At 44.1% G+C, this 16095-nt stretch overlaps 1 protein-coding gene across 2 annotated transcripts in view; it reads right to left on the reverse strand.

The window, feature by feature from the left end:
• The window catches only part of MMD2 (monocyte to macrophage differentiation associated 2), a 452296-nt gene that overhangs the window by 22032 nt on the left and 414169 nt on the right, over nucleotides 1-16095 (reverse strand). For both annotated transcript variants that reach the window (XM_069645518.1, XM_069645517.1), the window contains one exon: nucleotides 7974-8043. In XM_069645518.1, the coding sequence (XP_069501619.1) occupies nucleotides 7974-8043 (70 nt within the window). The remainder of the gene's footprint in view (nucleotides 1-7973; nucleotides 8044-16095) is intronic.

Raw genomic sequence — 16095 nt, forward strand, 5'->3', positions numbered from 1 at the left:
CCCTCTGCACTATCGCATGCACTAGCATTTGAAAGTACATTGAGCGCTAGGCTCCTCTCTTCATAGGGACTGGACTGCCTCTCAGTTATTTCATGAAGAACGGCCTAAAGACAATTTGCACGGCTTGTTTCCTTCCCTTTGTAGGTTGTGGACCCATTCTGTGCTATTAACCCTTTAGGTCCTAGGGTATTGTATATAGGCATTATAGTAGTGTTGTGTTGGTCTAAAGGTATTGCTATTAATAATTACTGTAATGAAATTCAAAGGCCTAGAATAAATGTACTTATATTTTAAATATATGTACACCTGTCTGGGAGTGATTTGTAGTGTCCTTTACTCTGTGTGCTCATTGAGGTCTTTCAGTTCACCCTCACCCCTCTTGAGACCTAGTCTTGACCTCTGCCAATGCTACCTTGATTGGTGTGGCTTGTCCAGAAGGTTACCCTGTTTCCATCGCATCCGAACACAGGCACTTTCTCTATTTTCATATGCAGCACCACATTTTTCGTTTTTCTTCCCCGCCCTTTCATTTGTCATCGGTGTAATGGTGTTTTTCAAAGCTGTTGCAGCCTGTCGTAGGCTTTTTGCAGCTTTCATGGTGTCCAGTTGTCAATTTATCTCAATAACATCCTTAAAATTGGCTCAGACGTGGGAGGTTTTGTTGATTCACTTGTACATGGCAATCAATCTATTGCAACCCCTGGGCGTTCTGATGAATTGGGAGGAATCAGAATGTGTGTCTTCTCAAAAGCTGCAGTTTTTAGGCTTAATTTTTCCTCCGTCTACCCAAGGAGAAAGTCTGCATCATCAGGAAGGAAATGGCGCACACACTGTAAGCTCGAATTTTGTATATCCTGCAATTGGCCAGAATAGTCAGACTCTTATCGGCCTCGATTCAGGCGATTTTTCGGCCCCCGCTTGAACTACAGGGCTCTGCAATGGTTGAAGATTCGAAAACTGTACGAGAACGCAGAGTACTACCACTGGTTGCAGATTTCTTTAGAAGCGGAGTTAGTTAAAATAGTGGCTCCATCATATTGATGCCTGGAATAGGCACACAATTTTCAGTTTAATCCCCAGCCTTGTTTTGGACTCCGATGCCAGCCTCAGTGGTTGGGATGCGGGCTGTGGTCGCATTTCCACTGGAGGTCGGTGTTTTCTCAAGGAGTCTCAAAGGCATATCAAATGTTTGCAGATTCTTGCCGGGTCCTTTGTGGTTCACTGTTTCATCAAAAACAGCTGGGGCTGCACTATCACTCTATTGATGAACAATCGGTCAGCAGACCATTATATCAACAAACTGGGGGTACACGGTCCAGGGCCCCATCAGATCTGGCAAAGCACATTTTGGACTTTTGAATTCCCCATGAAGGTACAGGCAGTCTTCATCCCCAGGATGTCCAACAGCATTGCGGATTGGTCAGCATTGCGGATTGGTCAGCATTGCGGAGTGGTGCTCCTGACATTGGAGGGATCCAGTGGATTGGCAGCTGTTGCCCCACAGTGTTCCCGGCCCTTCAGTTCCTTTGGGATCCCCGTCAGGTAGATCTCTTTTCCTCCCGGCTCAATACACAGCTGCCTCTCTTTTTCAGTTAGGGTCGTGATGCCCTGGCAGTGGGCACCTTCTGCCAGGATTGGGGCAAAGGCATGTGTATCCATTTCCAACCATTGCCCTGCTTCCCCGGTTTCTGTTACAGGTTCACGGCTGTGTTGCTTCTGCAATTCTAGTAACACTTTGGTCAACGCATGCATTCTATCTACTTGTTCTTGGGCTCCTCTTTTCGGTCCCATGGACCTTACCAATGTTCCCTGATGTTCTTCATGACTACAAAGGGAAACCTATCCACTAGTTCTGGATGGATTCCATCGACTGGTCACGCGGCTCATCGCTGGAATCGTTGGAAGTCACAAGGTCTAGTTCAGCTTCCACACTTATTAAAGGTTTATAGGCCCATAGTACCCTAGATCTTAAATGCCAGCCTGGGCAGCCTGGGTACGCTGGTGTGATAGAAGGGCTGTCAGTCGCTGTCTGGCCCCTGAAGGGACAGTACTGAACTTATTGGGAGGAAGTGGTGTCCTTTGCTTCGTATCGTATGGTGACCTTGAACCAGTCACCAATTTCTACATACCACAAATTGGTGGGAGGATTTCTGGAGTGTGAACATCTGCTGGTTTGTCGCCTGCTGGAGGGTATTCATGAGTGGTCATCTCTGCCCCTTTGGTACACCCACCTGTGGGATGTTAACCTGGTTCCTTGCATCTTTTAGTGATGGCCTTCCAATGCCCAGTTTTCCCTGAAACTGCTGTCTGCTAAACTGGTCATACTCATGTGTTTAGTCACTTTTCACCAAATGGAGGACATTCATGCTCTGGATCTAAAAGGAAAAGTGTTTACTTCCTCTGGGTGTCCCTCCATTTGTATCATTGTAAAATAACTTCCTCTAAGGTTATTGAGTTTCTTGCTTATCCTAATAAGCCACTGTTATATGTTGTGCAATGCCTTCATCGGTATGAAGTGGTGATGGTTGCCCTACAAAATGCTTTAGGTGCTTTGTTTTTGTTTTTCATAAGACATTTGATCCAGTTTCTTAGCCAGCTGGGTCAAGGGTAACATGAGGGTGGCAGGGGTGGATACAGACATGCTGGGGGCCCATTCTGTAAGGGGTGCTATGGCCTCTAAACCTTTTTGGTCAGGAGCGCACCTGGATGATATTCTGCAGGCAGCCGACTGGGCAAACGCATCCACTTTTTCTATATTCTATTGCAAGCCTATTGTGCAAGTTTCGGCTGTGGTTTTCTTGTGTCTTTGAAATGTCCATTAGCAGAGCCTCCATGCCATGCTTTAGAATTCTGATTAGCCCAAATAGACGACGGACAGTCACAACTCTATTCATTTAACAGAGTTGAGTATTATCCCTCCCTTGCCACATACTTTCTCTTGGTTGTCTGTATCTGTTCTTCCAGATTCAAGGTTTTGACAGATGTCACAGCTGGGGAAAAGTAGATGGACACGGGACCCAAACTGATCCTATGGGCTATGGGAGGGATTGTACCCTGATTTGAGGATTACAGGGAGGAGGTGCACAAGTGAGGGCTTGAGGGAGTAGGTGTAAGTGCCCAATTCACAAAACAATTTCAGCCCCCAGAAGTGTAAGATTGTGCTTGCCCATCCCCTTCCAATACTGCAAAAACCATTGTAAATATGCCCAATTGCGCAATGCCAGGGCAAATATTTGCTTGCAACTTAAAGATCTTGCCTTAATCCCAAAAAAGAATGCACTGTTCCTTCTTCTGGTATTTCATTTCTATTTCTATTTTATGTCACAAAGGCACTACAACCAAGGGTTTCCCAGTGCTCGACCCAAACATCACCCAATCATATGACAGCCAGTCTCTAAATTAGAATACTTCTGTTTTTAGGTTTTTTATTGGCATACAGTGATATTATGGGTTTTACGAAGGTCCAGCGGGATGCCCTTCCATAGTTTAGCTTTCAACACAGCACTGGGTCTACCCAATGCCCTAGAGCGCTTTGAGGCATGCGTGTCCATCAGACCTCTATAGGCAGATTGTTGTGGCCTAGAAGATGCTAGCCACATAAAGCGCTGCTTGATGTTTAGAGGAGAGAACCCATACAGAAGCTTTGTGGGTCAGAGTGAGCAGCTTAAAGGAAATTATTGACAGTTATCCAATGTGATCTCTGGCGCACAGGAAGGATATGAGCTGATCTAGGTGTGTTGGTGATAATCCTAGCAATGGAGTTTTGCAAGATCTCGAGCTTTTTAATAAACAATGCATTGGAGCCAGTGTATAATGCGTTACAATAGTCCAATCTGGAGCCCACCAAGGCTCTGACCAGAGTAGCGCAGTGTTGCTTTGAAAGGAAAGGCCTTACTCGTAGAAGCAACATGAGAAAATAGTTCAATTTTTTCATAGTGGCATTAATTTGAGGAATCATATGCAGAGTAGTCAAGAATCATGTGTAGAGTTTTAACTATTGTTTGTACTTGAATAATATGTAATTTAAAGTCAATGTACGTGAGTAATGCCTTAAGAAAGCTGATAGGGAGACTACCAGTAGAACTTCAGTCTTACCTTGGTGCAGCCCAAGCCAGTTGTTTGGGCCATCCCTTGTTCGATACATTCAAAGATGGACTGACTATAGTCAAAATTCATGGCCGGGTCCTGATGAACTCAAAATACCAGCTGAGTATTGTCAGTGTAGTTTTGTAATACCACTCCCAGTTTGGTCGATAAATCACAAAGTGGCTTTGGAAAGGTATTAAAAAGAATAGGAAAGATACAGAACCCCTGTGGGACCCATAATTCACTGGTTCTGCTCTCGAGTAGTGTGGGCCAACTCTAATGCGTGATTTACGATTAATCAGGAATGAAGATGAGCATCCAACCGCAGCGTTTGATGCTCCAACCACCTCACGGAAGCACTGACAAAATAAAGAATGATCAATAGTGTCAAACGACAATGAGAGGTTGAGGAGCATCAACAGACCCACTTGGCCACGGGCCATTATCTGCAAAAGAGAGTCCTTAATGTCGAGCAGGGTAATCTCAATGCCCCTACTGGACAGATTCCAGATTGGCGATCACCCAATAATTGATAAACTTACAGATGAACTTGAAGATGAAGAGTGGCAGTGTGATCCAATATTTTAAGCAAGAAAGGAGAGTTTGTGATTGGATGATAATTCACACAGTCGTGGGGATCCAAAGAGGATTTCTTTAACATAGGTGTAACCCAAACCTGTTTTAGTATAGTAGGAATAACATCTCTCTGGATGAAGAGTTAACAATACGACAGTTGATGGGGCCCAGAGAGTCTGAACAGTCCTTAATGGCAGAAGCAGGACATGGATTATCTGGGTAGGTCATGTGGGTGAAATTAGTAAGAGTTTCCTTGATGTCTAGTTCGGAGACCGGGAGAAAGTTAAACACTGGTTGGACTTTGGCTGATACGTCTCCTGCCATTCACACAATATCATCTTGAGGGTTGGGCCCTTTAAGGATATGGGTCAAGGAAGATATAATTTAATATGATCTCTAATCATTACTGTTTTATCCCTAAAGAAAGTTTTAATTCTATCAAGCCAGGATGGAGAACTAGCCAATGCTAGTGGAGGAGATCTGGCATTTTTCAAATTATTCATCATACTCTACATTGTGACATGCGCTCCCAACACTGACATGGATACAAGGAGCCCGTGAGTACATTAGTGTTGGTGTGACTGCTGAACGTAATGACTCATGGTGGCTGAAACAGAATAATTTGTGCTAGTGCATGAGCACCAGAAATTACACAGGTCACTTTTGTGAATAAGGTGACCTGCTCATTACTGACAATAACTCATCTAAAGAAGTGCATCTTCTGTGCCTATTTTTAGATTCCCTATTTCATGTTAATCATGCCAGGTAGGCAGGGATAGCTAGGGAGACCTCAGGGGTCGCAGTTGCAACCCCTGACAACCCCTAAATGACGTCCCTGCACTGAAGCCCTGAAGATTGTAATTTGGGGCACTGTCCTAAGCGGAGCCAACAGAGCCCCAGTCTTGCAGCTGGTATTTGGGGCAGAGAAGCATTGTCCATGGAAAGCAATGAGGGCATCTAATTTGAATGATCGTGCAGGAGGCGGAACACCCGGAGGGAAGAGTCAATCAATTTTTCTCCCTTCTTCATGCTTTGTCTTACTGCACAAGTCTAAGAAAAGCTATCAGGGAGGCAAGCAAGGTGTCCATTGCTGGTGACAAGGAGGGCAGCATGTGCTCTCACAGTGACAATACTGACATTATTGGGCATAGGCAACATGTCTACCCAAAGTGGCAATATTGGCATTACTGGGAAAATATTGGTATTATTTCACAAAGCCAACAGAAGTGTGTTCTTAAAGTGACAGCACTGGCCTTATTGGACAAATCCATCATGAGTGTGTTCATACAGTTTCAATACTGGCATTATTGGGCCACGCCAATACAAGCGTGTCCGTACGGGTATATATTGACTTATCCAGCATGATAATGTACAGGGTGTGTCAACCCCCCCCCCTTCAACTGAATATAGATAACATAATAGGCAGATCAAATAGTTCCAACATTGCAGAAATCAGGATTAGATTGCTTTTATTAAATGTAAAAAGTGCACATGGCACTGCGCATATTTGGGTTGGGATGGCCCAGGAAATAAAGGGTGCTATAAATATCACACACATACCAAAAGTGTATAAAGACATATTATGAATAAAGGAATCAAGGTTAGAGATGCTTAATTTAATAAAGAATAGCTCCCTTGCAGAAAAATACAGCATCAGACAAAAATATATTTCAAAATGGATACTCAAGTGCAAAATGGTTTCCAGTCCTAAGCCAGGTGTTAAAAGACTATAAAGCAGGTTAGAGACAAAAATGTCTGAGTGTGTCCTATTATTCCAGCAAATAAAGACCATGATGAAAATCCTCTAAAGAGTCGGATTTCTATTGCTTCTGCCTGGACAACAAAATGTTCATAGATGCCTGGTGCTTGATGCAAGATGGGAAGCAGGACCTCCTGTTCAATAATGTCTTCTTAGAGTGGCAGTATTGGCATTACTGGGCAAATTCAAAACAAGTGTGCTTTTACAGTGACAGATCTTGCATTATTGGGCAAATCCAACATTTGTGTCTTCTTACAATGGCAGTATAGGCCTTATTGGAAAAAACCACCATGAGTGTATTCTCACAGTTGCAGTACTGGCATTATTGGGAAAAGCTAAGATGTGTGTGTACTTTTAAAGTGGTAGTGCTGGCCTTATTGGGCAAAGCCAACATTTGTTTTCGCCCACATTTGCAGTACTGGCATTATTGGGCAATGCAATGCCAAGTGTCTTCTTACAATGAAAATGCTGACACACATTAGCACAGACAGATTGCACATGTCTTTTTACAGTAACAATACTGTCAATATTGGGCCGAGCCCACAAAAGTTTGCTCGTACAGTGGCAATGCTGGAATATATAGAAGGCACAGGGATCCTGAAAATGCACTGGAACATACTTCTGTGTACTGTTCGTGACCTGGTATTTGTTGGATTGTTTCCTGTATTACCTTACAAAAATTATTTTAAACTGTGGGGCTCTTTTCCCAATTTTTCACACAAAGTGTACTGCAAGTTTACTGTAAAATGCACCAGTTTAACATTCATGGTGGGAGAACCCCCATGACAACCTCTGGTTGGTTGGTGCTTTGTTTATATGTTTGGCCTCTGGTGCTCATTATTGGAAAATATATATTCTCTTTCTATTGCCCTTTTCAGGTTAAAGTCAAGGGTAAGATTTGCGCTTTGTGAATAGGCCTCATAATGCCCAGAAAAATAGATGTTTTGGTTTTAGTTTCTCTCCATAAGTGAGAAGGGTATGCCCAGATGTGGCTCCCTTGCTCATGGCGCCATATGAAGCCAAACCTCACTGTACTGATGAGTCCTAACATGGCTGAAACATGTCTGGGGTTGCTTTTGTTTCTTTTTTGTTTCTGTGCAGCGGGTCGTGGCTTTGCGGATCGGGATGACTGCTTCCCTTGGTGGCAGGACAAAGACTGATTTGCATATAGCTGGTCCCTTTCTGATATGGCCCAGACAGGTTAAAAAAAACAATGGCGTGAAAGGTTGTACAAAGCAAAGCCAGTGGTCAAGATTAATTTAAAATCTTTCACCCATCAAATGTTTGAAATAGGTGTCCTAATCAGTACTAGATACTATAGGAACGATAAAAGATAACAAATACAAATTACAGATAAGGCCTCCGCAATGCATGTGTAGTGGGTTCATGAAGGATTGACAATACCTACCTTGCATTGGGGAAATTTATATCAAGGCATCCTGGTTGTTCAGCTGGAGACCTTTGCTGTCCCCCTTCAATGATGCTTTGCATTCAGTACACCTTCTTGGTTGCGCCTCTAGCGCTGCTTTGTACGCATGCCCGGTTCACTTACCATAGAAAAGATCACCAGAGCTGGGAAGAAACCCATGACAATGTAACAGATGAGCTCCACAATCTTGTACCTGGAATAGAGAAGCAGGGGTGGTGTCAAAGTCGAGTAGGACATGGTCTTCCCTGAACTAAAATGGCTTTCACAACAGCAGAGGTTGCTTGAAGCAGAACACACCATTTTGAGAGGTTGTTTGTCATACATTTCAAGCATTTAAGTTTATAAAGAGGCTTTAATGCACATTAGCATCCTGGTTGGGGGAGCCAGCCAATCAGGTGGTTAGGAATGTGGGCTTGAACTGCCTGTGAAAGTCCATGTTCCATCCCACCTGACGGCTGGGTTCCCCTGCTGCCATTTTACCCCCCCCACCCTCTGTCCCCTTATTCTTATTTTTTTAATTCCCCTCCCCCACTTACCTTATTTCGGCTGTGGCAGCAAGTGCCACAGCCGCACCTTCTGCTCTGCCACTGAAGGCCGGTATGGAAAGGGAAGTGGGACACCATAAGGAGTCCCACTTCGCTTCTATGGCGGCCATTTTAAGACAATATTTTCAATTATTGAACGGGACGTGTGAGGCATCCAGTTCAATGACTGAAAATAGTTTTTTGTTTTAGCACCCCGGGTTACCGCTTTGGTAGCCCGGGATGTTAATGTCCTTAAGCTCCCGTTCCATGTGCTGGAAAAGGGGGTAACTGCCCGGAGTCCTCGTTAATGGCCCATGCTTCGCTCAAGCCATTAATCTGGGCTGCCGGGCCACTACCCCCTTTCCAGCCTTTGGAACAGGGGCTGAACACCAGATTAATGTGACTTTCAAATAACTGTTATGGCTCAGTGCCCTTTATGAGATGAGGTCCCCAGAATGCTCCACCTTATGATGGCAGGCCAAGCGAGCAGGATACAGCAATACTAGAACATATGACCTAGATCACTTCTAGGCGCTGTTAAGGGAGACAGAGTGACAGAGAGAGGCAGAATTGAACATATGCAGGGGAGAGTGAGGTAGCCATAATGGTCAGGATTGCGGTGCATGGACAGATGTTGTGCCATGCTCCGAAATAAAAATGGGAGAAGCTGATTAGAATGGAGGTGCATTTTACTTAATTCCAAATCAAACATGTTTATTCCAGAAACGGTTTCCCTAAAACAGTACGTAGTATAAAGACATAATTTATTTTATAAAACTATACATAATATAGACACATCATCTTTATTGCCCTACACCAAAGTTATTAAGTGCAATACTGCACCAATACAATTCTTCCTCAGCTTAACAGCCTCCCTCAAATACATCAAAAAACCTGAGGCTACACATTTCGCGTTAGCCATAAGCAAGTAAAACAGCAACACTGATTAAAATTCGTCTGCCTTAAAATCACGCAGATTGTTCTTTCTCTAATGTGCAACTATGCAGGCCAAAATAACACACAGTGCAACAAGTCTTCCTTGGTTTGGTTACATAATGGGCAGTTCGTCTGGTTTATACCACTTTGCGATAATGATTTTTGATGGTAAGCTGTTAAACGTGTGTGGAGTACACCCTAAGTGTCAGCTCCAGGGGCCGGCCTTTACACATACATAAAGGGGGGACACTGCCCCCAGCTGTTGTTTCATCCTCACTACCTGTTTTGCAATAGGACAATCCCCTTTCAGATTTGAGGAAAAACAAACCTCTAAATAGTCAATTTCCTCCACCCTCGGAATCGTACACCCCCTTACTTAACATTTTAAACGTTTTTATTGTTTCCTTTTTTTTTACCGCAGACCATTATAGCAGATTTTTACGTATTTACTTTACAAACTACAGAGTTCATAAAGTGGTATACCCATCAAGCAATTTAATTTTTGTAGGGCCAAATAAGTACGTGGTACAAGTGCCATATCTTCAGCGAATTCCAGGACAGGAAAGGTCCTTGACCCCAATCTCGGAACATCACTCTTTAGCGCCAGTGAGGCAATATATAGGCCATTTATATATAGTGAGAACAATAATGGTGCCAACACACATCCCTACTGGTCTCCGGTGGAGACAGGAAAGTAGTCTGTACAGTGACCAGGTCCTTCACTTCTCACACAGACCTTGATGTTGGAGTGTACTTCAATTAGTCTATTAATAAAATCAAGGGGACAACCCAAGGACTTTAGCACGTCCCACAACTTGGCCCTCGTCTCTTTATCAAAGGCTGTGCTCGGCAGTGCTTCATTTGTAAAAAAATAAGTGCCGGTCCCCAAAAAATATTGGCCCTATAATACCGGGTGCGGCGCCGCCCGCAGTGCGGGTGCGGCGCCAGCGCGCTGCCCGCACCAGTTCAGTGCTAGACCTAGATCGGCTCACCACCAGCCCATCACACTGCTGCTGCTTCATGTCACATGTTTGGCACTGCATGAGCAACTGCTGGCACAGGCTAGTAGTGGGATGGATGGGGAAGGGCACACATGGGTTGAGAAAGTATAATGCTTTAAAGTTGGAAAACACTTGTTATGGTAGGTGTAGTGGTTCCAGCATTCCGGCCACCCCAGAGGCAAAAGAGTGCCAAAAAATGCCAGAGGCAAAAGAGTGGGGTTATAGCCCCCTCAATCAATCCCCCCTTTAGCAACACCTGCCCCTCCTCACCCCCGCCCACAGACTCAACTGTCCCAAATGTCAATATGGTAATGCCCAAAGGCCTGGTCCAACAGGGAAACGGGGGTCTCTTTTGTATGCTACCGTGGGCATGTTTCATCACTTAGTGTTAGTGCAACATGCTGTCGGCAGTATTGACCAATTTCACTTGCAAAGTGTGCATGAAAAAGCAACATTAAACACGCACTTTCCCCAAACTAAAATCTCAGTTGCTATGAATTAAGGTATACATTATTATATGTATTGGTGAATTATACCGATTAACTATTCAAACGCGCCACTGGCATCCAAAGTGCACAAACTGAACATTATTCGGTGTTCCATGAAGTAAATGTTGCTATCGATAAATCGTTCATTGTGTTTGAAAAGGCATTTTAAGTCCCGGTGCCTATTTGAGTCCCCCCTTCTGGCCTTTCTGATCATTACCGGCAGGGGGCCAAATTAGGGCAACTGCACCAGTGTCACAAACTCACAAATGAAGAATGCAGTGCTGAATTTCATTTTTTGGCTATTCTGCTCCACTGGTGCTAAAAAGCACTGTGCACAAGGCAGTATTGTGGATGATGAGGATGAATTGCACTGGGTGACATGTTCAACTGCTTCATTTTCATTTTGTCTAAAAATATTAATGCGTCATTGATGCCGGCTCACATCCACCACACATTAAAAAGAAAGCCACATACCAAGATGAACGTCTGAACCACTGATATATACCATCACCATGTTTAATAATGGCCTGGTCGAATAAGTGGCACCTGACAAGAGTATAATAACACAGAATGGCCATTTAGTGCTATTATTGTTTGTATATATTTGCTTGCATAATGACGTGAAGAGTAGGGTAGCCACCTAACTTGCAGGCATGGGGCCCTACTGCCGTCCCCCTTCAAATGCACCCTCTCTCTAAGCAGACCGAGACAATAGATAGGAGGTTTCTGGCTGATTGAACCCTTTATATACCTCCCTCGCAGTGTCAATAGAACGGACCGTGATAAAAACCACCTCTTAAAACTAAATTAGTCATTAACACACACTGTTGCCATAACTGGGCCACCCCGTAAAGCAATTCCTGTTTGGACCTGTGACAGACATGGCACGTCCCTATTGGCACAGTGGGCGCTCAACTCACTGAGCTATTTTACCAGCCGAAGCCCCTTAAGCACAAAAACTTCTGTGCACCGCATTGGATGGAACAACGAGCGAAGCAAATCACAATCTATGCATGTATTGTAACGCAGCACATAAACCCCTCTCATTCCAGTTCCTGGCAATAACCCCCCTGGTGTAATCCATATGGCTAAATGGTCTTAAAACGAGTGCGGCTTGGTGTCCATCCACATAGTGCTATGCTGGCGTGCTCCCCACCCCCACTTAGGCAACCACACCAGCTGGTGAAAACAAGCGTGAATAAATCACACCAAGACATAGTGACGCCTATGGGGAACAAACTCTACATGCCTCTCTGTCCCGCGCGTGTAATCCTACCTAAGAAGGGATCTTTAACACTGAATGAAAAATGGGAGCAGGCCCAAAGCCATCCGAATGAAACATCGTAACTTAAAGTGTCCCAGCCATCACTACAGTGATTGTAATAGCAAACCCCATGCACGATTGAATTCAAAAGAAACTACGGTTATGGCGCCCATTTCCCATATGATCTTAATCGAGGTGACGGATATTAATGCGTTAATATTAATTAATTTGCAATGCTAGACTGCAGTCCCACAACATTATTTGTTTCCTTTTGCTAGAGAGCTTAATTAAAACGCCCGTCTTGTTCATGGCCACTAGTCGCCAGTATGGCGATCGGCCTGCAAAAAAAAAAAGAAAATTTGATTCCAAGTTTATTCCTGCAATGGCTGCTGCAACATGGAGATAATGCGCAGCTGAGCTTAACTGCCAACAGATAATTGTCAAGATACATATGTGGGGGGGAAAGGGGCTAAACCCAAAGGTTCACTTTTTATAAAACATTTTCAGAACACTGAAAAGGCGTGCGTCCCGGAGGTCAAATGCGACATGCCTGATGATAGGTAGCTCGAACCCTGCATGTGGTTTCTGATAGACTGATGCTCTACACGTTGAGCTACTGATGTCCCATGCGCAACTAGCCATCAACTTTACAATAACATAAATAATCAAATGCAATGCGCGGCTGCGCCAGCCATGCCCAACTGCCGATGTACGGCCAATTCACAACATGGCTTTAAATTAACGCGGCTAACGGGCTAGCCTAATTAATTCCCCCGGAAAGCAGATGTCACAGGTTATCCAAATAACACCCGCGGCCCCCTCACCATCACCCAGGGCGTACCTAATGTTTAACCCTTTGTCGCACCTGCCTGCCGAGCCACCTTTTGGGCAGGGCAGGCCCATCGGCAAGCCCAGAAAACATTCGCACACACCCAGCTGCCGTACCATCCCGCTGCTAGGACTATGCTAAGAGCAGCAGCCATAACACCACTCCGCTCGCATTACCCCACAGCCTGCCTGCCAGCTCGGGTCAAATCCTGAGCCTGCGGCGGCCGTGGGCACACGACGAGCGGAGCAGGCAACCAGCTGCCTGCCTCCTGCATGCGCCACTCACCACAGCGTGCCACACCGGCCGGCCGCAGTCAAAGTTGGGGAGTTGGGGGGGCTTAGTACTTACCGTTACGTTACTGAGTTGAGTTGAATTTACACCGCACACTAAGCCAGCCAGCCAGGCCTTCTTAAGCTGCCTGCAAGTAGACCGCTCACGGGACCTCAGGCGCAGGCTTTCCTTCCTCACGAGTCACGCCACGCCTTAACAAAGCAAGTGTGCCTCGTGAGGTGAAGGTGGCCTGCCTCGGCAACAACAACAGACCCACGTGATCCACCCCTACACATCATCATGTCATATCACTGGCTGGAGACTCAGATGAACAGCCAATGAAAACTGTACATTCTGTGTTACTATACAGAATGTATCAAATACTGCATAGTAACAACAGAATGTTGGTTTCCATTGGCTGTTTGTTGCTATACTCCCAGGCCCAGCAGCCAGCCATGGCCTGCAACTGCAAGCAGAGCCGCAGAGCAGACTCAGAATGATTTATGATCTTGGAACTTTGGAAACTGAACAAACAAAGTAATTGCACGTGCCCCAGCCATGTTCCGGTCCCCAAAAAAGAGTGCCTGTGTTGGGCACCGGCAACCACCCCCACAAATTAAGCACTGGTGAAGGCCAACTATATTGGTTATTTTTATATAAAGAGTGAAAGCACATAATAAAGACAAGTTTAGGGCTTGTTCATTCCTTCAACCGAGTTAAGAGGCAAAACATCCCATCCAGGTGGCAATGGCCTAACGTAACCCTTATCATCATCATTTTACCTTTATTTTAGTATTTGATACCATCAAATTACAATGCATTTGCAATAGTTTATATGATGATAACACATGGATCGCATGACAATATAAATAAATAATAACAATTCATTACAATTAACATCATCTAATTTATAGAAAAAGCGTTTAAAATAGTCCAAAACCCTGAGGCCCTGTGAAAATTCCATATAATCATAAAACCAATAAGAACACCAGGCGATCACGTAACTTTTAGAATCTATCTCTCCTCCACCACATTTTGCCCAGGAAGGGGGAACTGGAAACGTCAAAGATAACGTCTATTGAGCAAGTCACATTACATAATGCCTCAGCTGTGTTGAGTGAACGCGTACCTCTGTTTAGTAAGCATGGGTTCAGATTTCTTATACCTGCAAACATAGGACACACAAATAAAAAGTGCTGTGGTTTTTCCATGATACCAAAATGGGCAGAATGCAGTGTTATTATTATTCCAGCCAGCTTTGAATGAGGTGATAGGTAATGTGCCTGAACGCGTTTTTACATATAAAGATCCCTGGATTGGATTAGCAATCAAGCATAGGTACTATTCGAAGGAGTTGCTTTGCTTGATAGATAAATAAAAGTAATCAGTAGAACGATCTAGATATTTGCTTGCATAAATCCCCATAGAATGATCCATATAAGCATCATTAATACACTGCTTGCATCTCTTAGTTATTCATATAGGATTATAATAATTATAATAGGTTATTTATAACACGCTTAATACCGAAGAGGTTTCTAAGCACGGACCCGGGATTCAAACCTGTGTTACTCTGTGCCGTCTTGCTTCCGTGCAAGGGGCACAACAATTTTCTTAGCACATGGAGATCGTTATTCGCTGCTCCTAAGCCAATCAGAACGTATAGAGTGCAGTCAATAACTACTCATTCTGAACATTCTTTCTTCAAAAGCAGACAAGGAAGCACCAATGCAATTTCCATGCAAGATTTCTTTCAGCAAGATACTTCCCCTCTGAGGAGACCTTTCTCTTGAACATCCTATTTAACACACGATAGAGAAAGCTAAAACGTGGGGAAATGCTTATGCATGCTAACAGTTTACTTTTTCATGACACCAAATGCATGGTCATGTTTAAACTGTTTCAGTTTAACCAAGTTTGCAATTAAAATCCTTAATTTACGAGGACAACCATGTTATTTCAATACTGCAAAATAAAACCACGTTTAATTTACTAACTCAGTTGCCTATTTAGTTTACCCAGCATTGAAGTAACATTGTTTTACTTCAACATCAAAACTCCAACACATGTATAGCTAGCACACTATGTGCTGCTAGCCTTATAGACCTCGGAGAGCTGTCACTATCGCTTGGGATAATTGCCCTTCCCCAACGTATGGCCCTTTCCACTTACCTCTTCCTTGGTCTATAAGGCTGTAATAACTTAAGACGATCCCTAATACATATTAACCAGAGGGGTGTTCCTACTTGCTGATACCTCATGAGGTCTAATAGGGCTGCTGCAGAGTTGGTTAATGTGTTACATGACCAGATTTGAACCCAGAAAGTAGAGGTTTTAGGTCTAAGTGTCAATGGGTGTTAGGCCAAGTTCCAGATGGAGCAAGATACTTAGCATATTTGGCAGGACAAATAGTTGTTTTTAAAGAAATAGTTTTCTGTAATCAACAATGATGACATTTTACTGTTTGTCCATATCTCAGCTCCATATGTCGCCTCTGTGATGGCTTGGGCTTTGTACGGTTCCAAAGCGGGTGAAGTCTGTAATTGCCAAAGGACTTGCAAAAGCTCAGAACTCCTTTGCAGTTTCTTCCCAGGAGCGAGTTCCCTTTACCAATCTGGTGATTCTATTTACCCTCCCAGGCAACTCTGATTCCTAGGTAGGCAAAGAAGGGCACCGCCCCTGTTCCAATTTCATCTATATTAAGATGCACTGGTGAGAGGGGACCACATATTCTTCTGAATCTCATGAGTTAAATTGTATCCCTATTTATTCTTAAACCTTGTTGCTTGCAGAGTACAGCAAAAATGCTTGGTCGGAACAGACGGAATGCGGGAAATAAGTGCATTAGTGAACAAGCTTGTTCTTCCCCCAAAAGGGGAGCATTATATGTTTGAATGGCAATTGAAGGCATGCCCCTAAACGCTCACTCCAGA

The sequence above is a fragment of the Ambystoma mexicanum genome, chromosome 2p (assembly GCF_040938575.1).
Source record: "Ambystoma mexicanum isolate Mex_15411 chromosome 2p, UKY_AmexF1_1, whole genome shotgun sequence".
Taxonomy (NCBI): Eukaryota; Metazoa; Chordata; class Amphibia; order Caudata; family Ambystomatidae; genus Ambystoma; species Ambystoma mexicanum.